This window comes from Podarcis melisellensis (assembly GCF_964234715.1).
Source record: "Podarcis melisellensis genome assembly, chromosome: Z".
Taxonomy (NCBI): domain Eukaryota; kingdom Metazoa; phylum Chordata; class Lepidosauria; order Squamata; family Lacertidae; genus Podarcis; species Podarcis melisellensis.
The window spans coordinates 11,928,134-11,954,888 of NC_138547.1; the positions used below are offsets into that span (position 1 = coordinate 11,928,134).

The following is a 26,755-nucleotide window of genomic DNA, read 5'->3' on the forward strand; positions in this document are numbered from 1 at the left end:
AATGTTTCTTTCCTGGAAACTTTCTTAATTACTGTGTTTGGGGGCAGGGAAAACAAGGAGGTGAAGGTTCATTTTATGTCTGCTGTTGAAGGAAGTTGTAAAAGGTGAAATGCCTGTACCACAAGCACCTTGTCTGCTTCATAGCTGTTACCAATAGTAACAACAAATATTAATAAAAAGCAAACAGCAACAGCAGAAATTCATACTGAGCAATTATATAACACTCTAGGATGCATGCATTTAGGACTTCTCTGCATGTAATATCTTATCTCAGAAAGCTCCAGAACAGCCCTTTAAAGGACTTCCATTGCCTTTGTTTATGAGGTTGATAGTTTTATACTAGAAATTTCCATTCGGTACATGGGTCAAAGCCAAGAATGACTACCTCATGAAGGGCAATTTGTTTCTCCAAGGACAATGCCACAAGCACTACTGCTTGAATCTGCCACAATTGCACCAGAGATTTATTAGCCCAGCCTTTGTCAACCTAGTGCCCTCCTGATCTTTTGGAATGCAACAGCTGTGCTGGCTGAGACTAATGGGAGTTGTGGTCCAAAACATCTGGAGTGCACCAGATTGGCAAGAGCTGCATTAGCCAAACCCCACATCGTCTCTTATTTCTTACACGCTAAAGTTGGGCTGCTAATCAATCTGAAAGAACAGAAGTTGCAAAGACCAAAAGCATCTGGAGAGCCAAGGTTGAGGAAGCCTACTATAAACTGAAGAACAGCCATGTTTGGTCAGACCAAAAATCTAGGCAGCCCAGAACTGGCCAGATTCCCCGAAGAAAGTTCACAAGCTGAGTAATATGGTGATTGCCTTGGGAGTGCCTGTGGACGAGTAGCACAATGCAGGTTTCTCATGCACAAGGCTCTTGGATATATCTCTGGCATCTCCATTTTAAAAGGATCAAGTAGTAGGAAAACCTCAGACCTCTACTGGAGACCCTAGAGAGTCACTGTCAGCCAAAGTGCACAGTATTTTTTTAGCTAGACCAAAGGTCTGATTTGGTATAATGCAGCTTCTTACCTTTCACCACATTCATTTAAAGGAGCCACATTGAAAATCAGAGTATGTGGGCTGTTAACAGATCTCCACACAAAAACTCCAATTGATTTTTTATTATTATTAACAAGCAATAACTGCAGCTATGTTTTTCTTCTCCAAATGAAATGTGACATACTATTATTATAAATACTAACAATGGAAACAAAAAATAGTTACTTCATATTCATGTGGCTTTTTGCAACTATGGACTGGCCCCCAACTGCCCTCTGGGAGAATGTCACAAGGGCAAATTCTGACTGAGTCAGAAAGACAGAGACAGTGAAAGGCTAAAAGAGAGTCCACAGGAGTAGTGAAAATGGTACTAATACTCTGACACTTCTAAACTGAAATGTCAGTACATTTCCAATGTTTTTGTTAAAATTAAATATCATGAACCAATAGTGATAAATTGGAGTGTATAAGTATTTATTTTTGTTACTCAGCATGGTGCATTTGTAAATTTGTTAAAGCTGAAAACATCAACATTAGAAATGCATCCTTCACCACTTTATGCTCTATTTCCATACACAACCACCAGAAAGATGCAGAATCAAAGTTCCATGTTTGTGGTGCTGGGAGATTTGCTTTTTTCTTTCTTTCCAAACATTGCTGGTGCAGCATGCAGTTCACATTAAAGACAACTGTGATGCCTTTAGAGCCCTTAGACGTTAAGCTGTATGTTTGGGCATGAATAGAAATCTAAAACTCTCCCCACAGCTAAGTCATCTCATCTGAGACAGGAGACACAGATCCCGCTGCAGTATTTTAAGCCTGTGACACTTCTAATGTACCAAGTGCCTCAGTCGTTTTGTCTACTAGACTTTTATTGCTACAGCACAAACAGCTGTCATTGAACTGTTACCAAAGGGCTGCATTCTGATTGGCTATGAGTAAGAGGCTTTGTGTAGGCTTTGGCCAATTGCAGGAAAATTGACCCAAAAATACATTTCGTCTTACTGATTCAATGTTTAATGTTGAGCAATCTGATTGACAGGTAATTACTTATTATTATTTATTTATTAAATGTCTTAGTTGCCTTCTACAATAGATAGTATCAGGTAAAGATTTTGTATTATAGAACCGTGAAGAGTAGTTAAGAGTGTCGGATCAGGACATGGGAGACCACGGTTCAAATCCCCACTAGGGCATGAAACGCACTGGGTGACCTTAGAGCGGTCACTGCCTCTCAACCTAACAGGTTTGTTGTGAAGATTAAACAGAGGTGGAAGGAACATGCATGCCACGTTAAGCTGCTTGGAGAAAAAGGTGGGATGTAAATGAAATGAAATAAATACATAATTAGGATAACTGAAAACTTGATCTTTTGTGTGCCTGCGACTGCACCATCCCAAAGTGCACTGAAACTGCTTGCACAGGCCACAGCAGGGCCCAAGGCTTGGCCTTCTCAGTGGTGGCACTGCAGCTTTGAGACTAACTATGCAGCAAGGCCCAGCTACCCTACCTTACTGGTGAAATGAATAGGTAGAGTGAATATTTTTTATTCTCTCAGGCATTAAAAGATTGATCTATAGGTACTTGGGTAGTTGATTTTTGTTGTTGATTTTTGAAAGCTGCTATTTTCAAACAACTATATGTCCTCTTGGGCACTTTTGCTGCAAGAAAACAATCAAGAGCACTTATAAATCAGAGACAGGTAACCTGTAGCCTTCCAGGTGTTGCCAGACCTCAGCTCCCATCACCCCAGCTAGCATGATCATTGGCCAAGAAATGATGGGGAACGGAAGACAACAACATCTGGCATGGCACAAGTTTCCTAACTCTGTTCTGAATTAAAAGCCAAGGGACTTGCTCATTCCACCTGCAAAGGTTTAGCAAACCTCCAAAATTTGGGCAATATTCACCCATGATGAAATGACTTCTACCAGCTGACCACGAAGCCTGTAAATACACCCCACTCCAACCCACTCAAGGATCTCATTGTGCTGGCTACAATGTGACTCCTGGAAGTTAAAAATCAGAAGCTGACAGATGTCACTTCCACCATTACGTCCCACACCCTGCATCTTTCATTGACTCTGAAAGAAGAGGGACCGCAGTACAGTCATCCCTCTGGTTGCAAATGAGATCCGTGCAGGAGGCACGTTCGCAACCCGCAGCGTTTGCAGCCTGAAGCACCACTTCTGTGCATGACGTCATTTTGTGCTTCTGCCATGTGCTTCTGCTGAAACACGGAAGTAACTCGTTCTGGTACTTCAGGGTTCAGCCCGGCCCGCAACCCGAAAACACACAACCTGCTGCGTTCGTAACCCAAGGTATGACTGTAGATGGCTTCCAGTTTAATCTCTGATCTCCAGAATGGCATCTCCAGAATCATTGGGAAAGAATAACAGCTCAGCTCAGTAAGAAGCCATTACTAATGTCTTGAGGTCTAAATACACAAAGGGGCACAACTCTCTACAGTGGCCCTGACTGTGCATTAAGAGCTGCAACAGAAACCCTCCTCATGCTCCTGCCAAGAGCTTCATTGTGACACGGCCTGTGAGTGGAATTCCCTCCCTCCAGTGTTATGATTGGCACCATCACTTGCCACCTTTCAATGCCAATTAAATATATTTTATTTTCCCTTTTGTTGGGAACTGTTTTGATGTGCTGCTGCTGCTGTTGCTGCAATTTCTGCTGAGGACTAACTTGATAATCGAGTTCTAGATTATTTGCTGCAAATGTTTTTGATTGCATTTTTATGCATTTTATTGTGGTGTAGCCCACCCTAGAATCATGCAATTGATGAAGGGTGGGATATAAGTGAAATAAATCAATCACTTGAAGCATCACTTTTTAGTTTTCCAAAACACTTTTCAATTGGCTTGTCATTCATTTGTAGTTAATTGACACCACTTGGGGGATAGACAGGCCAATTTCAAGAATTCCTCCTTAATGGTACTCAGCTCTACCAGTCTCAGGAAGGAAGGCTGTTGTTATTTTAGGAAAGAAAGAGAGACAAAGGCTCTTCCCATAGCAAAAAACCTGCTTTCAAGCCGCTTGGTGGAAACCCCAGCCCACCTGTGATACTGTAATGCTGCATTTCTTTGCCAGCTCTTCTTTGGCTTCTTCACTGGGGTAGGGATTGCTGAGGTGAGAGTAAAAATACTCGTTCAAGATTTCTGTGGCTTGTTTACTGAAGTTACGCCTTTTCCGCCTGCAAAAAGAGGAAAGAAAGCAAGGAAAGAAATATATTACAGCTGTGAGACTTGATTACTGAAAGTTAGCTAGGATATAAATATGGAAAGCAGACTTTTCTCTAACATTTGCTAGCTGAAATTGATGCTTCACCACTTATTCAAACCAAACCTTGGCTCTTATCAGGGTTGATGTGAGAGGCTAGTAACTGATAGAAGAGGAGCAATTGCTTATCTATGGAAGAATTAATTTGCCCATCTCTCTCCATCAAAGGTCCAGATCCCACTTACCTGTTGCTCTTAGAAGTTCAAAGATGTGCAAACCAAGATTTCAGATTACTGATAAACTTATTTATAGTGTGTTATCTAGATATTAATGAGACACACATTTTGGGTGGTGTGGGAAATCCTAACATTGTACAAGGTACTCTGACTTCATCTGCATCTCCATCTGCCTCTTTTCCTCTAGGGCAAGGGTGAAGCAACTTGTGGCCCTCCAGGTGCTGTTAGACAAGCACTGCCACAACACCTGAAAATGGGCTGCTCCCATGAGAAGGGAGCAGATGAAGGCAGAAGCCGGCGTAGCAATCCGCGGCAGCACCTGGGGGTATGTTATGCGAGTGCAGCCCCCACACCAGGAGGGAAGAAGCTGGTGTGTGCCATCCCAGCACTGTCAGAAAAAACATTGTGGGGTGCACTGCTGGGAGACTGCCCGGGACTCGGGAGGGAAACCTGCAGGCCAGCACATACCAGCCACGCTTATCCCAGGTGCCCCTTCCAGGTGCCCACCTGATGAAGCACCCCACACTGCTTTTTCCGACAGCACTGGACCCACTTGTGGCTGGAAGGGATGCAGCAGCTGCAATGCTCTGCCGGCTGGCTCACGCCGCGTCAGCGGTGTGCCCAGTGCTGCTTTTGGGGGCAGTGCTGGGCCTGCTGGAGGGCAGCTGAGGCTGGTTGGGAGGTGGGTGGCTGAGGCACCCTGCAGGCAGTGCGCCATCTCACCCTGGTCACCTTGCGCTGCATTTGCAGGCAGTGCTGGGTCCACCTGCTGGAGGGCGCCCTGCAGCCTATGGTGCCCCCTTCCCCTTCCACCGCTACTGCTGGTATCTCAATGATGCAGCAAGAACCCTAGTTAGGGGTGGGGGCAAATATTTGGGCTCTGGTTCAGGCAGCAAAATTTATTTCATTTTGGAATAGATGTGAACCAGAAGGAAGTGTTGGCCAAGAAGTATTGAGCAGGGTTTAATTGTTCAGTTTACTGGTGTGATACTGAAGACGGAGTAGTTATGCATATTCATTTCCTAGCCATAATTATCATTACAGATCTCTTCAATAAAACTCAGTTCTTAAAAAGAAAATTCTGTGAAGTCTTTTCTCCCCCTCCCTTTAGAAAACTCCCTGTAAGTGTTTTCCCTCCAAGCTCCATTCCCCCTCCAGGCTTGCCACAATCAAACTACCACGATAGGACGGCTACTCCATAGGGAGCTTCCATCTGGCATGCTACAGCCCATCAGTATCATGGTGTGCTTATCCCCCGGCATTCTACCGCTCTCCCTGGAGCCGTGTTTCTCTCATTACTCCACTTCCACTTATTTTGTCTAGGCTTTCTGTTCTTTGAGAGGAACTGTTTGCAAAATATGCTTCTGAAAGGTGCAGCTGTTCCCTTTCCAAGTGGCAGCAACCTTTTTCATTGCCACACCAGTTAGGGGTGCACCCATTTGCATAACCAAAATGTCACTGCGGAGTTCTTAAAGTGCTGTCAGGCATGCTGTATAAGGAGAGGTTGGCAATGAGCTTTACTACCAAAAAGGCCTTGCAACCAACCAGCGGCCCATGCAAAACATGAGAGAACGGGTGAGACTTGGTGATTGGCTGGTATGTGTCAGTCCGTGTAAGGCAAGCTGAGAAGCTAGGATCACACCATGACTGAAGAACCAACATGACTAGTGTTAAACTGTTACATCTGTCTGCACCCAATCAGCATGGAAGTTTGCCTCCAAGTACTAAATAATTGGCCACGAACTTCTGCCCCTCCTAGAATAACCACGTCTTTTCTGTCCTTTCATTTGGGAATTCCTGTACGCAGCAAGGATTCATATATAAATTCCTGTCCTGCCAGGAGCAGTTCAGCTGGTCATAAAAGTTGGCTCTTGCAGCCAATGGCACACACAGTTCATCCAGGGGGCTTAGCTGAGGGTTCCCTAATTTCAGTGGATCCACTCTGAGTAAGACTAACATTAGCTACAACCCACTGGCTGTAAAGAAGTGTCAAATCCTATAGCATTGGACAAGTCACCAACAAATCAAGACAAGAAAATCATAGAGTCTTGTGACCTACCTGGCATCAAGGAACCGTGATCTCAATATCATGACAGCTTCACAAGTGCTTTGTTTAAGCTGCATCTGGATGGAGCTGAACTTCCGATGGATGATGCCTACCATCCTCTCTATTTCCTTTGGAGAAATGGGGCGTGTCCGACTTTGCTCTCGAAGAAGGTTCATCACGTGTGTGGTAAATTCATTACAAGCCTAAGAAGGAAGGGACAGTTACAGGGGCAAAGTTACAGGGACAGTTACAGGTTTTAGCAAAGTCATATCACATCCTGATCTCAACAAGAAGAAAATGTTTACAAATTTTCCATGTACCCAGCCTTAAGACAGCTGGTTGTTTTTCTTTATTATCAATTAACTACATTATCAATTAGCATTTATTATTATTATTATTAATTTTAACTCTTAGTAAAGCACTGGCAATTGTCTAAGCACTGTACAGAGATTAAAAACAAGACAATTATTGCCCACAGGCTCACAATCTGATAGACACAATATAAAATGAAAAAGAAATTGGGAGGGAAGAGGAAAGCAAGCATTGGAGCAGCTGCACTTTCAGTGACCAATGCATTGATGGGTTCAGGTTCTTCCCCTTGCCATGATGTTCTTCCTGGGAGACAGGGCGTGCAGTCTCCTAGTGACCTTTGGTTCCCTGGTGGATTCTAGGATGGAATAGTCTGAGCAGATTTATAAGTCCCCTGGTTCTGGGAAACCATCAAGCTTGGCTAGTAATATCTGTTCAGAGACATTTTCAGCAGTAGTAATGGGGAAGTGACAAAGCTGATGTTTGGTGGTGATTTTACTAGAGGAAAAAGGGAGAAACAAAACAGGTATTTGATGGTAGGCTTTAGCTAAGACTATGAGACTTTGAAATAGAGAAGGGCATTCAGAATGTATCTGCCCTCATATACTAGGTATGGAAGAGGGATATAACCCAGGGAATCCTTCTGCAACCTGGTGCCCTCCAGATGTTTTGGACTACAACTCCCATCAGCCTCAGCTATAATGGCCAATGATCAGTGATCATGGGGGTTGTAGTGCAAAACACCTGGAGGGCACAGAGGCCAAGAGACATGTTCTGAGGTGTGGGCACAAAATGCAGCAACCTAAAGAAGATAAGCAGGTTGGGGGCCTGGTTGGGAGATATCTGTGAACCCTATGTATGCTGCCCTGAGTTCTATGATAGAAGATAGAGGATATAAATGTGCCAAATATATAAATATGTGGATTTGGCTTCACCTGCCAAACTGATCAGCTTAACAGCTAGCATACCACAAGCTCTTCCCTGGCACATCGGCACCATCCCCTCTCACAATTTCTCCCCCCCCCCCAATTTTTAATTTTAACATATCAGTTGAAGAAAGTGCTGAGATAAAATCTCCCCCTCCCATTTTATGACCTGAAAATAAATTGGGGTTCAGGGGGACTTCAGTTTTGTGGGTACACAATTTTCAAGGGGAAGCTCACTGGAGCTCCATTGCATTTGGGGGAATAGGAAATTCAGGGTGTTGTTGGTACCTGTCTGTCTCAAGAGACTATGGAGTAAAACCGCTGGAGAAATCACAGCGTTTGCTGTGGCTGCAGGGACCAGTAACTCGTAACTGCTGCCTCCTGTGCCGTTTTCACTGTGTTATCAGCACTAAAGTAACCTCACTGGGGAGCAAGCCAGGGCAGTGTGTATGAGGGTCCTGGGCTTCCCAAATGACAAGACCTCCCTTCTCAGCTTCACTGATGTGGTCCAAAAGAAAGCAGAGCAATACATTTGGCACCAGCTTGGCTGCAGGAGTTGCTGGAAGGAGGCGTACCAGATACCATCCAACCATCTTAGGGACTCCACTCTGGATTTGTGTAGGGTTTACTCCTTAGCCTTTTCTTCTCCCAAAGATGGCCCACAAGGCAGCAGGTACAGATCTTTCCTCGGGGTTTACTCTCGAAGCCTTTCTTACAAATGACTATAGCCAAAAGGTAGCAGAGGTTCAGGATCAGAGTTTTCCTTCTTCTATATGGGCTGCCTTCCCAGGTTGACATACCCCATCAGCCCCTCACTTCCTTCTACAGCACATGCAGAAACCACCTTTTTTGACTGTTAGGCCCACTATTGGTCTCATCTGCTCAATCTGCTGGAGCCTGTCTTTGCATGCAGGGAAGTCCCTAACTCACTGAAGGTTTGAGACCCCTTGGCTGCCCTTAGCTGGCCAGTCAAAGCCATTCTGGGAGTGTGCCTGCTGTCACATGCTGACAGCTTCTAGGAGACACTCAGGTGAGAACTGAGTGCAGGGGGAACCAAAGGTGGACAAACTACCCAGGAGCATGACATGTTGCCTGCCAGAGGTACTACCTCTCCCCTAACACCCCATACACAGGGAGCAAACGGCAGCCACCAGCTGCTCAGGGCTGCAAAAGAGCTCCTTTTAAGTCCCACCCCCCAGTAAATGTGCAAAAAGGGGGCAATCTCATCCGCAACCTGCTGCCTCCAAATTCAGGTAGTTTTCCTTCACAGTTCTGATCAGCTGGTGACTATTATTTTCTTTTCCCCAGAATTCCCTGAATAAAAAAGATGTTTGCCCTAGCCCTATGTTCTATGTAACTTGAAAGCTCTTATATTATGCTTAACACTCTTGCCCCTCAGCCAACCCTAATAAAAGGTATGGGTTTTCAGTCTCTGCAAAGTTCTCTCCACAGAGCTCCACAGGAACTGTGTGATCAGCTCTTAAGCTTCCACCAACAAGGTGTCCTGATAAAAGGTATCACCACCACATAATCTCCAAATGCTCCTTGGATCCAACATCTGTCCTGCTGATAGAATATTTCACATATCTGAAAGCTACAGAACTACCACCTCATTCTCCATTTTCCTTCCTCAAGATTTAACGTGCCCACTGCCTTTCAGGATCAAACTAAGCAAGATTTTAATTGCATGATTGTCATTAATCTGTTTTTATAATTTACATAGCAGCTATGGATGTGTGTAAACAGGATAGGGACTGGACTCGAACCATTTCTTCCTTAATAGTCCTGATAAAAAGATTCCTTTCTTCTGGAAGCTATTACTCACTCTGGAAGATAAGCTACTAGTAGTGCCAATGAAAGTTTCTCGAATAGCAGCTTCCAGGTGGGGGGCATTGTTTATAGTGGGAGGGTTAAACCACGGTCCCAAATGATGCTGCCCCACACACCCAACAGCTGTTATTTAAAATGTAAAAGTAATACATAATTGTAATCATGCAATTAATGTCAGGCAGTCTTTACAAGAAGAGTTGCTATCCCCAGCCCTCTTGTTACTATCCTTTTATCTTATTTGGACCAAATAAGTTATTTGCAGAGCTTATACCAAAATATTTGCTGGAAAACAAAACAAAACAAAACAAAACCATACATTATCAAAAGCTCCTGTAAGCCCAAAGTATGCACCCACAGAGGACCTGTTGCCTGCAGCATCTCTTTAGGATTCCCTGCTCAGGCCCTGCTGTCTTCCAATCAGCCTCCATTGGTTTGTAAATTTTATTCCCACTGCATCTCTACACCCAGCATGATAAATGTTAATTCAATTGTGACTAGTCCACAAATGCAGCAGGTTTACCTGTCCCAGGAGGAGGCTGTTTGGCTACTCCAGCCTTGCTTCTTTCTACTGAGCCACTGATAAGGGGGTGTTATAAGGTTTTGTAATCACTCTTGATGCAATGACCCCACAGAATGGCCCAGTCTTATATGTGGTCTGTTGCATTTCTTTACAAGTAACTGTCCTGAGCTTCCTTTCTTCCTATCCATCTTCCAAACAGCAATTAACATTGACAACAAAGGACAGTGTAATGATTACTCAAACTTTTTCAGGTGCAAGAGTGAAGTTTGCGTCCAGTTTTAACCTGGAGAAAAAGTGAGCTTCAGTTGTGAGATGCTTGGGAAACAATAAGAGACTAGCTACTTTCTGGGAAGTGGAAGCTGGGGGATGCTGTTGCCCTGATGTTCATGGGCCTTGTGGAGGCACTTGGTTAGTCACTGTGGGAAACACAGGATGCTAGACTGGATGGACTGATGGTCTAATCCAGAAGAGCTCTTGTTACAGTCTTCATCACTCTAAAGTTAAGAAAGTGGATAAAGTCACTCTGTTGCTTTTGGACTGCAGGGGGAAGGACAGAGAATTAAGGGCCAGTAGGTAGCTTCACCACTTCTACCCAAGCAAGAACATCAGCAGGGGAAGATCACCCTGGCCCCAACTGGGTATAAATGCCCCATTTACATCTCATAGTTTCATTCTGGCCTTGTCATCCTGATTGGATCTCCCTCTTCTATATTTTCATTCCACTCCCTTTGTGCCTCTTCTGCTTTTAGTTTGTAATTATTATTTTTTCATTGGCATGCGCCACTTAGGGAGACAATATATGTCTGAAAAGGAGGATAACATTAAAATAAAAGCCACCCACACTCACCTCACCAATTAACCTGGAGGTTAAAAGTTTACAAGCTCAGGTAATGTCTGCCTGTTCAGAGAAGAGAAAATACACCACCACCCTCATCTTCGTTTCCTCCAAACATCTCTCGTAACTTATTAAAGCGAAGACGCCTATGAATGCAAACGCTGATTAGCAATTTGGCAGCAGACCAGCATATCCATGGGATTCACAGAGCTTCCCTTTAAACCAGTAGTTCATACATGATTAATTAGAACATCTCATTTATGTAGTGTGCACTTTAGCTCATTACTCTAAGTAAAATTTGTTAAGTATTTACATTTAGATAATTAAAATCTGGGTACACCCTTAAGAAAGATGCATATGCTTCTGGCACAGTTACTCTCTTTTGCCTTTACACATCTGAAAGTAAAAAATTACAGGTCGTAACCCTCTACCAAGTCTGTAGCGCTTTGAATGCAATGCCTGGCAGAGCACTTGGACCTCACTCCAAGGACTCTTGGGGAGGAAGAGGAAGAACACACATCACTGCTGCATGAAAATAGGAGGGAGAGACTCTTGAGGCCTTGGAGATTTTAACTGCTTTGAGGGCTGTTTTTTTTTTTTAATACAATCAAGCAATATATAATTTTTATCAGCTAAAATAAATCAAATTAATGGCAGTGGCATCATTCCTGGTTCCTTGAACTACAACTATGTTTCTTACCCCTGAAGAACTAGCATGCACCATGATTCCCAATGTTGCCGGAAATATACAAGTGTACTTCTAAGACCATGGACATATTATATTTGCTACTATTCCAATAAGAATAATGGAAGCTGGAGGAACAAGCAGGCAGAGGGACCTTAGCTCAGTGGGAGAGCACATACTTTGCATTCAGAAAGTCCCAAGTTGAGTCCCAACCATCTCCAGGTGAAAACTTGGGGAGCTGATACCAGTAAGACATCATTACTGAGATGAACTTCACCCTAAGGCACTATATGATAGCTTCTTATGTTCCTGGCTTGGAAAAGCTACTCTGGCCTTCACAAAATTAAACAAATTCAAATGTATGTCTTTGTCAAAGGTGTGAGGGGAAATGAGCTATGCAAATGAAGCTACAGCCCCTGCAAATCCTGCCAAGTCCCCACTCCAATTTAAGAGATTTAATAGGTATTGTCCACAGAGAAGCAACTCTTGCTATCATGAGAATTAGAAACTTAACATTTTTTAAATGCAGGGATGGGGGGACCTGTGGCCCTCCACAACTGTTGTGCTCCCAACTCCCATCAGTCTTAGTGGGTCAGAAATGATTATAGTTGTAATCCACCAACATCTGGGGAGGCACAGGAACCCCATTCCTTCTGCAAAGTGTTTGCCCTTCTCCATATGTATCCTTGATTATAAAGGTCTGATGGATCAGACTAAAGGTTTGTGTAATCCAATGTATTGCTTTCCACAGTGACCAACCAGGTTAAGCCTTTCTTCACCCCATAGATCATATTTGGTTGCCCTTTTCTGCAGCTTTCCTAACTCTGCAAACATCCTTTCTGAAATGGGGTAACCAGGAGAGTTCCATGAAGGTGATGGCAACAGGTTCCCAGCTGCTCTGGGAGGTTTGGGACGTTTGCCTACAGCAAAAACGTATTTCAATGTAATTATAGAAGATAGCTTTCAATATGCCATCTCTATTACAGTAGCTGTAAATTATGAAGAGAAGCATTTCTCCTAGCACTGAGAAAGTGGGTGAGAAGCTGATGGTGTGACACACTTTCTGGAGAGCTCCCCCCGCCCCCCCGGCCTTTCCTGCTGCTTTAAAGTGCATTTCCTTAACTGGCAACAAATGTCAAAATCAAACTCTGGGCAGGGGGGGAGGAGGGAGGGTGGGAGAAAAACACAGCAATAATGACAACATTGGCCTTTGCTTCTAGGTTCAAAGAAGGCAATGCGAACACAAAAAGGCAATGAGACTTGGTGGTGCTTTAAAGACTGTGGGGCAGTACTACAGCTGAACAGGGAGCCCAAATGGAGCAACTCACACTTCCTGTTTCCAGGGTTGGGTACAGCATTCACAATTAGGGCTCTTGGGTTTAACTGAGGCTTTGTGAAACTCCTTTGTGAAACCTTCAAAACACCTGAGTTCCTGATAAGCCATCTAGAACTGATAGAACCAAAGGAGTCCCTGCCCTATTGTACCACATCAGATGTTTTAGAGGAAGTGGGATGTGCCCTAGCTTGAAGGATGGTAAGGCACCATCCAGGACCAGCCCTAGGTTTGAGGGGGACCTGAGCAAAGTGCCGTCTGATGGCATTGAAGCCCTTTGGCACTGTGACTCAACACAGCAGCATTGACAAGCAGACAGCTTTAAACAGGGCCTTTCAGACCCTCACATGAATGGTGCACCATTTTGCCCTAAAGGGAAAGTATATGGAGTGGGTGGGACTGTGGGAAGTTAAAATGGCAGCTCTACAACCTAGTTGTTTCTTCTCTGATTACAGTGCCAGTTTAAGGAGGGGGATTCACTACTTGCCCGAAGATGCCACATGCTCAAGCCAGCTCTGGCAACATAACTTCCTAAAGGCCAGTACTTGCACCACTCCCTCCATTTAGTAGGGAATGAATTTCATTTGCTCATCACCCACCTCTTGTTTAGCTTTCAGCTTAACTCTACCTGCATCTTTGCATGCATTAATTGTGATCCAGCCCAAATGAACAAAACCAATCATGATCTGTGGTCTGCTAGGGATGTTTTCAAAGCACTAGAAACCGCCAACTGACACAGGATCTGGTTGCTACCAAATCAGGCCAATGCTCTACTAGTCCAAGAGTGCCAACACCATGGCAACAGCTCTCCAAGGTAAGGGGATGTTTCCCCAAGTCCTAATATTTGAAAATTGTTTATTTATATGGTACCATTGACGTGGCATTGACAGGCTCCTGCCCTGAGAAGTTAACATTCCAATTTTTGACAGCACAGAATATGACAGAGAGGGGATGGAAGAGCGGCAGGCCAAGTTACTACAAACTGGTCCAGCAGTCTGTTGCTCAGCATTGCTTGCATCCTGCTACTAAGCTACAGTTGCAATGAGTTTCTCAGATCAACCATACTTTCTGCTACAGGTTCCTCTCGACCCTTTCCCTATGTTTATGAATGGATTTAACCAATAATGTATAAATGGCTAGGGACTAGGTTACCTGAAAGATTGCTGTCTCCCACAGATATCTATCTGAATCTTAAGATCTTCAGAAGTCTTGATCTGTGTGTTGCTGTCAAGTGAGGTGAAGTGGATCGTTACAAAGGACAGAGCCTTTTCAGTAGTGGCTCCCCAGAATCTATTCCTTTAGGTTTCTCAGAGAGGCTTGTCTGACACCTTTTTTAAAGACTTTTTGGTGAAGACTTCTTTTTACAATATCTTGAACTTTTAAACTTGTACTTTAAAATAGATTCGATGTGTTTGCTGCTTTAATGGCTATTCTAGAAAACCCACGTTATGCTCTTTTTTAGTATAACTGTTAGTTGGTTATGCTCTTTTTTAGTATAACTGTAAGCTGAGCTGGAATTTGTTTCATTCTGTCTGAAATAGATAAAAGTTTTCTGTTGCTGTGCTTACTGTGTTTTCATTATTGCATGTTTTAATATTGTATGACTGTATTTCAATTGTATTATTTATTTAATACTATATTTTACTGTATTTTATAAGTCATCTAGGGAACTTTACTAATGTGTGACCATATCAAATTTAAGACTGATTATATTGAGCTAAATGTGGATCTGAAAGGGCTGAAGGTCTACTAGTCTGGATCTCTCTCTCTCTCACACACACACTTGTTTATTTTAAATTGCCCCAAGTATTCTCTCTCCCCTTCCCAGATGAAATCCAGACTGATCTACCTGCTTTCTCTTCACAAACATCTCATGGCCCCTCCACCAGTCTACCCTCCCCTGCTCCCACCTGTAGAAACCTTTCAGAAAACTTGGGAGCCAATCAAGACAGAGGAGCGGTCCCATTTGCCCCTCAGCTGCAGAGACAGGCACAGTTCGAGACAAACTAGTACGAGACAGTTTGCTACAAGGCATGAAAAAAATTATCATATTTCTGTACAGTAGACACTGCTGGGTGTCAGGACTAACAGGGGAAAACTTGCGTGTTTCACATCCGCTCTGTCTCTTACTCTCCCAGCAGCGTTTCTCTCCCCCTCCCTCCCCACCTCAGTTTCCTGGGGTTTGGACGGATGGATCTGACATTTCAGTTGAAACCTTTGCAAATGGAGCTACGGGGCTTGAACGCTGGGCTCCTTCCAAATGCTTACATTTATTACAGTCAGAGGCTACAAGGCCAGGGAAATGACGGCCCACAACAATCAGAATTTATTTTTGCTCCCGTTCTGTCTGTTGAGGTTTTCCATGCACCATTTTCATTTAAAGTGTGGTCGATGTTCCTTTGTCTCTACTACAGTTACAACAAGAGGTCTAGAAATCTGCACTTAAATGACCAATATTCTGGGACTTGAAGAAATAATGGAGGTCAGCCCTTCTTGACTTCAAAGTATCTGCAGAAAATTGAGGGGGGGTGGATTAGTAGATTTTTTCCCAGGATGACCAAGCCGAAAGGCATGCATAAGAAAAGCAGGGGCATTCAATGGGGGGAAATCAGAAGCCAACATTCCATACAAGAAATGCCACATTCTTGGTACACAATATAAATAAGAGTAATTGCAAAAGAAGATACATTATTTCACCCTAGTGAAAAAAATCATTAGACTCAATTTGCTTTATCACAGACATATGAAATATGCTCAGCAGTTGTAGAAGTTGCTTCTTATTTGTTAATATTTTCAGAGGTGTAGTCATGCTACTCTCTTGCAAAAACCAATCAGAGTCACCTTAAATTACAAACTAATTCATTACTGCAGAAGTGGACCTGAATCCATGGAAGCTTATTCCAAAGTAAGTAAACTTATACCCCACCTTCCTGCTTCTGGAAAAACCACTCAGGGTGGATTATAGCATAATTATAAAAATAACAAACTGTTTAAGCAATAAAATATAATCAAAATAGTTTTCCAAATATATATATTAAGTTTATTAGTGACAGTCCAACGTACTTAGGTTGGAGAGAGTAGCTTTTGAAAAAGGAGGTATAACAGGCATTGCTGCCCAGAGAATATACATTCATCTCACTGTTCCTTTCGGTGAACTAGGATGTTTTTTTTGTTTTTGTGGGGGGAGGATAGCCACCTGCAAATTCTGTATGACAAGCTACAGAGAATGAAGGAAAATGCAGGCATGCACTGAGGAAAATACCCCTTCTAACTCTCTTAGAAACCAGCTTCCATTTGCTTCCTGTTAGTTAAACTACTACTCCAGGTGCAAATTAGTGCAGAAATAGAAATGTAGAAGTGGATACAATAAAAAAAAATACCCAACATTAATGTGTAGGTCCTGTCCTTGTTTGGATAACTGAGCCGAACTCACCCCATGCAGAAGCCTGCAGATGCACCATCCAGAGAAACTTTCTGCACAGACATAGCTTTTATTTCTAACACCTCCTCCAGCTGCAGCAACCAGTTCTTGGATTCAGTAATTTTTGTAGGTGGCTTTTTGAAGACAATAATAATTGGTCCTCAGGGTTATGAGAAATATCATGAAAGCATGGCTGTGATTAATCTTGTACACACACAAACACACAGCCAATCCACAATCTTCTGCTGAATTAGAACTAAACCAGCTGAATGGGTTGATTCATACTGCCATCATAAATGAACAAACATTTTATTTCTGAGGTGTTAACCTTTCAAACCCAAGACTGTTTCCAGACTGGCTTTAGAAAGGGCATTTTATATTAAGCTACAAGAAAACAAAAAGTAGGGGGGGAATGAAAATTTTAAGCAAACACTTCAAATGCAATTGATTTTTTCTCCATCCCCCCAAATGTCACTTGTACTTGGGTAGTAAAGAAGCTGTTTTTATTATAACAGGAAATAAATTCATAATGGCCTTATAATATTCATTCTAAGATGCATTTTTTCAAAGTCATAGGTTCATTTAAATGCTTTTTGTGGTAATGTTTTGTTGTAATATTTTCTGCTAGTCACTGCAATTTGTAACCAAAATACCGAAACTAGCTAGGAACCTCCAGAAAGGAAAAATTTCCTCACATTGGTGATGTACATTCTTGTAACACAGATGCTGAGATAGGCAAAAACCACACCAAGCTGCATGTTTTCTGGTAGGACTGCAGCCTCTGATTAACCCCCATTTAGCAACTGGATTTTGCGGTTTCACTTCAAGTTTGTTTCAGCTGACACACTCCCAGGGAAGTGCCAGAGCCAAGCCGTAGAAGCCAGGACCTCCTTATAAAGTTCTGCTCAGAAAACCAGCCACAAGTTCCTATGGTTCATTGAGCTGATATGGTTCAAGCTTCAGAAGCTTTATAAGGCACCTCAGGGAAACAAAATGACATTGCCAGTGGTACAGCAACAAAGCCAGGGTCTCTGGTCTTCCCTTTCTAAATCTGTGAAAAGTTACGTGAACATGGATGGACAATCTTTCCAACACTTGTTGACAAAAGGCTCACTGAGTAACTGAACCCCTCAAGAGAAAACAAATGAAGTAGAGGGGTATATGTGGTTTCATTGGGCCAGAGCAGTTATTAACACTTTCAATAAAAATCAAACCACAGGTCATATTGAAAATAACCTACAGCAAGCACAGAATCGTCTACAAAAAAATGTTGACAGCAAAGTAAAGTCAGTAAAGCACTTCTGACTGATTTGTCCTAGAAGTGGAATCCTAACTCACAGTAAATGACTAATCTCTCTAATGCAGTCATCTGGATTTTTTCAAAGCACTTACAGACACTTACAGAGTGGCCCTAGTCCACAGGTTGGGAACCATTTTCAGCCTAAGTTCCAAGTTCCCTTCTGGGCAACCTTCAAGAGGCCATGTATCTGTGGTGGATGAGGCCAAAGGCACAAGTGGGTGAAACAACAAATGTAAATTTTACCTTTGTACAGCAGTGTGCTTTCTACCAGACACTCATTCACAATTCTTTATCCTCCATCCAGGGAAGCAAGAGGCATTATCAGAGTTTAAGGACACTTTCCAGCCATGCAAAAACACTCAAGGAGGGTGTGATATGGGGCTGAGGAGAGGTGTGGGGAGCATATTGAGGGCCAGACAGAGTGGGTTGGAGGGCCTGAAGTTCCCTACTTTTGTTCTAGCCAAACCACATTTATCTCAACCTTCTAGCTACAATATGGTGATAATCAGAGCAGCCTACCTTCCAGGGCCATTGGTGAGGATTAATGCAATAAAAAAATCTGAAACACTTGGAGGACTTGAAATATGCTATGTAACTGACTACCATTATTGTTTCTGACTGCAGTTTAAAGAATTTGACAGGATCTTGCAAGGCTGCTCCTCCAAGTTTCAAGTTGTGGGCTTATTGAACCTTACTTACTTGGAAGTATAACTTGAAGTTACTTGTTGATGTTGCTAATCTTTAAGCTATTAATTTTTGAAAGCATGGCATAAACAAACAGTACTTTGCAGGTTGGGCTCTAGCAAAACAGAGGACAATGGAGCCACATATATTCAAGGGAGAGGATTGCAACATCTAACCTGTTCATATTTCTCCAGCTCCGTGTGATAGATCTGTCTGATCTGGGTCAATTTGGCCCTGTAATCTGAATGTTCAATAGAGTTATCCGAAGATCCACCAGAAGCTGCTGCTGCTGCTGCCGCCGCTGCCGATCCTCCACCTTTCTCAGGACCTGAAACCCCTTCTGCCAGAAGCATATTGTCCAATCTCATTAGCTGGGGGTCAGGAGGGTCTTCCTCTTGAGCTCCTCGGATGCTGAGACCTTTAGGTGAAGGAAATAACAAGAAGAAAAATTACCTAAGTTAATATATCCTGTTTCCAGTAAATCTGCTAACTATTCCACCGGCTCAGAGAAGGGAAAGCAGCAGGAGTCACACACACACACTTTGCTGCGAGCCATTTTCATATGGATTTGTGAAGGCTTCCAATCCCAGCAGTTGTCGTTCAAGGAGGAAGGTATTACTAAGCACTCCGTACACACTATGCTAAAAAGTAATTATCTTTCAAGATCTTGAACCAAAATAGCCCAAATTCTGCATCAAGAAGAGAAGAATTCTGTGACTTGAATAAGTTAATCAATGCATTCACTGTAATGCAATGTAAGCAAATGGCTCAAAGTACTCATAGTATCACAGAAAGCAGAAATATTAAGCAAGGACACTGTTCCTACAATAATATGTTTAGGAGGTCACACCAATTTCTAAAGTCTGCCTTTTACTGTTGATGCAATAATATGAGCAGCAGTCAAGGACCAGCAGACTATTCTAAAGAGTTGGCAGTGGACTGAGCCACTGCTATCATGGGCTGATTTGTAAGCTTTTCGAGCTTTACCGGAGGATAAAAAAGGTTTTAACTGGAATACCAAACTGTCTATTCAGCAAAATATTCCACACGTGTATTTTGCGCAAATACAATGGCTTGAGGTTATTCCTGGTTCAAGGAAAAGCAGGGAGGGTTCCACTTCACTGATGGGTCAAGGAATATAGTACTTTATATCCTTCCAGAGGATCACCCTTCCTGAGGAGATGCTCAATCATTAGGTCTTAGATCTACTGAATGCAATATGCATAGTCTGCAGTGCCCAGCTCTGCTGTAAAGAATGCTGTGATGTATGCAGCCTCAAAACCACTTTGTTTTTTGGTTTTTTAACCACCCAGAAAGTTTAACTTGCCATTTCATGCTAAAACATTTTCAAAATTGCCAGCATTGCTATCAGCAGCTAGCAGAGAAGCACCAGCGTTTATTTTAAAATAATAATAAAAATAAATAAAATTTCCGCCTCTAGCCAGAGGATCCCAAAATGACATCCAATCACCGGTCTCATCTGACTATTATAGATCAAGGCTGACAATTTGTAGGTTTAATCAGGTCAAATGGGCTTGCTGCCAAGATGCTCTCAACACCACTGAAAAACAAAGTTGAGATATAATTACAGTTGGGGGGGGGGGAATCACTAGAGCCATGGCTCCGTGGATCGGCATTTCTATTAAAGATGCAATACAACCCAAAAATATCCCAGCTCAATTAACCTCTTCAAATCGGTTTAAAAGCAGGTATTCCTGACAGATCCCCTCAGGGGGAGGAGCTGGCACCTACTGAGTCTGCAAGCCGATTCTGCCTTCTGTGGTGCTCATGTTGTTGTTTATACACAGCGGCACACGAGCTCTGCATCAGGTGCAGCTGACATGACAGTAACATCCATAAACTGCCAAGTGTTCAGCTCAGAAGTGGCAGTTAAATCTGACTCACTTGCATGAATCTAGCCCAATTCCTCAAAGGTGTGGAGGTGTAGAAGGAGACAGATTTGTGACCGACCTGCCCTGCACAAACATCAGCCAATCCCTTGTCATATATTTGACACATGTATTTTAAAAAAATAATCTTTGAAATCAACCACCTTTGTAGCAAGCATCAGTTGCCTGCAATATTGTTAAGACAAATGAAATGACTCACTGCAAAATTGCTTATCTTTATCATTGATAGCAGGTCAAGATTTGAGGGTGCATACATGCACAGCTATACATATGCATGCCCCACTAAAACAAATGGATGAATGCCTCCCTCTTTAATATGCAGAATGGCAACTGTAATGCCCTATTGTCCAAGAATGCACAACCAGAGCAAGATCTGGGCAAAAAGCAGTAAGCGGGTGTTAGGGAAGCACAATTCTATAGTGCATGTTTGCTATACAGAAGATCCCTGGTCACTGGCATTGCTGGGTAACAAAGACCGTTAATAATATGATATCCACAAGCTCCATCCCATCTCTAATTTTTGCCAAACCATGCCCCACCGTGGGATGCAGCACCACAGGTTAGGAGTACCCCATCTTGTACTTAGAAGCTGCGTTGGAGTGTTACAAGTGCCTCATACATTTAGTGAGTTAGGGCAGTATTATGACCTCCAAATTGCTGGTGGAGGACTGAGTTAAAGAAGGAGTGTGGCTTGCCTATGTGAGTTCTTGGCAGAGGTGACTTTCAGTCCAGGGACTTGCCAATTCGTAATTCATCCTCTTAGCCACTATGTTACACAAGCCTTTTTCCACACATCTGTAATAACTTTAAAGTTGTCTGATTATATGGAGTGGTTGATTGTAGATACTGAGAACTTACTGAGAATTTTAAGTGCTGCCCCAACTTCTCATATTTTTTATTTCTCCATCCACCCTCTTTATTATTATATACATGTTGAAAACCATGGGCGTTAAAAAGGGGGTTGCATTTTCTCCTTTTATCAGTGAATCTTATTTTAATTTCATCAGCCTACTTCAACAAACCACACACAAACCACACCAAATAATTTGAATGCCACATCCATTGTTCTTCCTTCCCCCTTTTCAACCTGGCTTCTGCTTCATCTTATCCAGATCTGAACACACACTGCAAAAGTTGGTGAGCAATATTCTGTCTGATATGTTGCTTTTCTTGTCCCCACCCCCCAACCCATAAAACAAGCTTCTTCCTGACATGATAAGAATCTCACCATTCCACATTCAGCATTCCACATTCAGAATTGTGTGTGTGGATTCTAAAAAGTTTGGAAGGCAGAAAGCCAACTTGATAAATTATCACATGTTTCTTCTCCTCCCATGTCTCCAGTACACCCCAATTACCATCAAATTCTAAATTTGTTTTTGGGATACTGACACCGGAGTTTGTTCACTGCTTGGACTTGACAATGCACATTTGCTTCCTTGTTATAAAATGTTTCATCTTTGCTATTTCGTCTTATCAGGTTCTCATTAAAGCATTAAGCAATCTTCTACATGGTTAGTCTATTCCTGCTAAGGGCTTCAATTCCTCTCCTAAGGAAAAACAAACAGGCTTTTGCTAATTTATATACGTTACTTCATTAACTCTATGAGAATTTTTAAATGACTGCTCACTGAGCTAGGCAGCTAAGTGCATGCTTTGCATGGAAGGAGCCTCAGCTATAGTCTCCGATATTTCCAGTTAAAAGATTCTGGGAGAAAAAAACTCTGTTCAAGACACTGGATAGACAAGGATAAGATGGACAGTATTGGGCTAGATGCACCATTAGTCCTATTTGAAGAAAAGAGTTTTGAGAGAGGAGGGCAGGTATCCTTATAACACTAAGATGGGCAAAAGGTAGATTGGGATCTACAGGTAAGTCTCTGGGTGATTTTCAGTAGATAACAAGGATTCCAACCCCCAGGAACTTGACAATTGTTTAACCCCCAGTGAGGTCAGCCTGGCACCTTTGATGACATATTTTCGGAACCAAGTAAAAACCTACTGTTTTCTCAAGCTTCTGATAATCTATTATAGTTTTGTTTTTGCTGTCAGTATGCTGACAAACCTTCCGTGGCTGCATGGGGGTGTTTTGTTATTTTTAATGAACTGCATGGAAGCTTTAATAATGTGCTGCTATTATAATGTATTTTATTTATGCTTATGTATTTAATTAAACTATATCACTGTGGTGTATGGTGTGTTAGGGGAGGAGTAGAACCTCTGGTGGGTGACAGACACATCATGTTCCTTCTGGGGTAGTTTGTCCTCCTTGGGCCCCGACTCTGCACCTAGCTCTCATGTGTGACTCCTAGAAGTTGTCAGCATGTGACAGTGGCCATAACCCGGGAATGGCTTCAACTGGCCAGCTAAACCCGGTGAAGGTAGCTGATGGGTCTCAAACCCTTGGTGGGTTAGGGACTTCCCTGAATGCAAAGACAGGCTCCGGCAGGTTGAGCAGATGGGACCAATAGTGGGTCCAATGGTCAAGAAGTAGAGGGTAGTAAGGGGCAGATGGAACTTGTCAACCTGGTAAGGCAGCCCATATAGGAGAAGGAAAACTCTAACCCTAAACCTCCACTGCGTTGTGGTATATCTTTGGGAGAAGAAAAGGCTAAGGAGTAAACCCTACACAAATCTGGAGTGGAGTCCCTAAGGCAGTTGGATGGCTCCTTCCAGCAACTCCTGCAGCCAAGCTGGTGCCAAATGTATTATTCTGCTTTCCTTTGGCCTACATCAGGCCTACATGCACCCTGGGAAAGTCACTTTGGTGCTGCTAACACAGCAGTTTTTCTTCACCCCAGAGGTACACTCCATTGTCTCCCAAGACAAATGGGTGCCAACAATATAAGTCACTTGGAGACCTCTGTATAATAATAAGGAGTCTACTAAATACAGTGGTACCTCGGGTTCAGACGCTTCAGGTTACAGACGCTTCATGTTACAGACTCCACTAACCCAGAAATAGTACCTCGGGGTTAAGAACTTTGCTTCAGGATGAGAACAGAAATCGTGCGGCGGCGCAGCTGCAGCAGCGGGAGGCCCCATTAGCTAAAGTGGTACCTCAGGTTAAGAACAGTTTCAGGTTTAGAATGGACCTCCAGAAAGAATTAAGTTCTTAACTCTAGGTACGACTGTACTAAAGATAACAGCAATAACAACAAATAAAAAACAAGTTACCACCCTGCCCTGGTTGCCCTTGTTTTAATTGCCTCTCTCTCAAACCTAGTGTTCCTCATCAGTTGATTAAGTGTATTAAATGGTTGCCTTTATTAGCCTTTGTACAACTATGCTGGTCAGTTTCAGTGCTCTGTGTTAAAAGCCGTCAGCTGCAGTAAATTCAGCCATAGTTCTGTACGTGTACATTATGGTTTCCTGATGTAACGCTCCATGAGATGCCTTATATTGCAGATGCACTGACACAACCACAACCACATTTTTTTCTCTGGCTCTACTACCAACATAAGCTGTTTTGCATCTGCCTCTCACTAGTGGATTGGGTGGGGTGGTTGTTATAGAAAAGAAAGATGTTTTCACAAACCCGAAATCTGCCTGCCACTACTCTGTGGTTTTCAAATTTCCAAACCTCTGGGCACCTCTTCCATATTGACTTCCTATGAAAACCACCACTACCTGATCATATTCAACACAGGCCTGAGGGTACCTATGTACCTGCAGGAGCTTCTGATGGCAATCATAAATGGGAGACCAGTCATTTTCTGGCCATGGCTAGTATAAACATGACACAGTTTGAAAATTGCACAGTTTGGAACAAGGGCTATGAAACTGCTAGGGCAAAATGGCACAGCTGTTTCCAGATAACCTTGGATTGTTTCCAAATGAAACCTGTTTTGACTACTTGCAGTGAGTCCTACCCCAGTTCTTGGCAAGTGATACAGTACATTGCATATGCTGGTACACCAAGAGAAAGGATGAGCTGTTAACATTTATTCTGGTTTGAGGCACTACTTAAGCAACACCTACAAGACCATGTGTGGGGAAAAGAGGATGTACCATTTCCATCTCTATCTTCCCTCGTTAATTTTTGAATTACTGTTATCAACACAAGTATATAATGAACAAGAAGGCTGTTCTTCTGTAGACTGGCTGATGGGAAGGATTGTCCTACTCTAGGCCTTTTGATATTGACTGGATAAAAATCTACTCTCTCTTCCTGGGTCTGTGTTTCTCTTCCTTTAAAGAGGATCTCACAAGCTCACCCTATTTGCCGAGCCAAGCCTTTCCTTTATTCAACAGCTTCAGACAATGGATGCTACCTAGCATCTGCCTTTATAAATTATGCACCAATAATATATGTATTTTTGACATATAAGCTCACACTGTGGCTATTGTTTCTCTATTTTTATTCCTCAGTATATCAACCTACAAGTTTATTACTGCTTAGCTCGCTGACCTTTCAATGCATCGTGGTATTAAGGTACAGAGTGGGCTTGAAAGAACACAATAATACATCACTTCCAGCACAACTGGAGAGGTACTAATGGCACTGGAAGTGCAAGGACTCAAGCTGGAGAGCTATGCATCGGCCTAAAGCCAAATCTTTCCACATTAAATATGGCAGCTTGAGCTGGTACACCTTTGATAGATCTTTCAGGACCACTTTCATGCCTGACAATTTCTTTTCCTCTAGGCAAAGTTTCAAAAATCTTCATGGGTGAGCCGTAGAGTTAACCACAAACCTGTTTGCTCCCTATTTCCATCTACTTAAAGCCACACCATTCATTTTGGTATCTGCAGGATCCAGACAAATCACATAAACAGACGCTAAAACATTGTTTAACAATGAACTTGGCTTTGTTATAGAACCACAGTTTTAGCATATCTTTCAGCAGATCCTAATTAGCTGTCTTTCAACGCGCTGTGCACCTGCCCCCACAGATAACAGACGAGCGCGCCTGCACAGGCGACGGCATTCAGAGGCCAATAAATAAATTGCAGGTCAAAATTATTACAAAGCTTTTCCTCCGAATAAACCCATCTCCTTCACAATACAAAGCCGTCGATATGAAAAGCACCTAAAAACCCACTCAAATGGTATGATTACAGGGGCCGTTTGAGTTTAATAATCCGACTGTAGTTCAGGCATTTTCAACAGCTCATTAAGGGTTCATTAATATATGGGCAAGCTTTTGAATTATAAATAAGCAGATTAGAAACCCGTGGTGTCTGAATTGTATAGTAGGTATCTTGGCTAACAGAGTAATATTGCAAGCACAATGAAAGGTTGGCCCAAGAGAGTTCTTCTGGAGATACAGGGCATGGCTTTTTCCATCTTATTTATTAATTTCATAAAATTGTAAAGTTGGAGGGGACTACAGGTCATCTAGTCCAACCCCCTGCAATGCAGGTATGTTTTGCCAGTTGTGGGGCTCAAATCCATGACCCTGAGAGTCCCATGATCTACCGACTGAGCAATCCCTTTGCCTTGCTTGTTCACCTTGTGAAGTGCATATGTGTCATTTTTCTGAAGTGGTAAATTAACCATTTTAAGACATGCCCACCACCCACCATATATATATGGACCCTGGTGTTCCACAGAAAGACCAAAGACTCAACTCAAAGATGTAATCACCACCAAATCACCTTCCTAGTTCCATAAGAGAAGTCTGATTGGCGATAAAGATTCCCATTGGGATTCTTCATTTGTGGTTTTTAAAAATAAGGACAGCCACTGACTCATTCTATAGATTTTAAGCTTTCCTGCTGGGGAAAAGCCTTCAGGCCTCTCTAACTTACTCATTGGACTCTCCTCAAAACACACCACTCTCATCAGGCAACATCCCATGATGGCCCTGCTGTATTTCCTTTTTGGGTACTTTTGCCTGACTAGAATGTATCCTTGAACTTTGATAATACATTTTGCTTGGATGGATGGATGTGTGTGTGTGTGTGTGTGTGTGTGTGTGTAGAAACTAGCCTCCTGTACAAAGATAAAGTTCACATTCATTGCTCTGCTTATTTTTGCTTCTAGGCCCACCCACCACTTGTATATGTCCCTGGGAGATTGCTCAGAAGGGAATGCGGCCCCTAGGCTGAAAATGGTTCCCCATCCCTGACTTCAAGAATTTGGTGGGGGTAGAGAAACACCATCAAGAGACAAAGACTGCTGAAGTTCATTTACAAAGTCACAGGCTAAGAGCTGAGGTTGTCCAATCCCCAACAAACCGAAAACTACAGAGATCTTAGCTGCTAGCTCTATTTTGCCTCCTTGAGGCATTTCTAACAAGAGAACAGATATCTGAAAATGCCTGCTCTTCATTTTCTATATGGCATCAGCAGAGAATTATGACTGCTCTCATATAAAAACACAATTTAATGTTGTCATGCTGCAATATTATGTTGGTGTGGCAATTAACATGGCTGGTCTTAACACAAACCCTGAGAGCCATGCCTAGCCTCCATCTACACCACTAGCTTCCCCAGCAGCCTCTGAAACCAGGAGGACTCTCTCCAGAAGTCAGTGGAACACTA

General features: G+C 42.8%; 1 protein-coding gene across 11 annotated transcripts in view; it reads right to left on the reverse strand.

Moving 5' to 3' along the window:
* Positions 1-26,755, reverse strand: part of PBX3 (PBX homeobox 3) — a 234,997-nt gene that overhangs the window by 27,297 nt on the left and 180,945 nt on the right. For all 11 annotated transcript variants that reach the window (XM_081896537.1, XM_081896542.1, XM_081896540.1 and 8 more), the window contains 3 exons: positions 18,533-18,774; positions 6,526-6,716; positions 4,069-4,204 (listed from right to left, as the gene is read on the reverse strand). In XM_081896537.1, the coding sequence (XP_081752663.1) occupies positions 4,069-4,204; positions 6,526-6,716; positions 18,533-18,774 (569 nt within the window). The remainder of the gene's footprint in view (positions 1-4,068; positions 4,205-6,525; positions 6,717-18,532; positions 18,775-26,755) is intronic.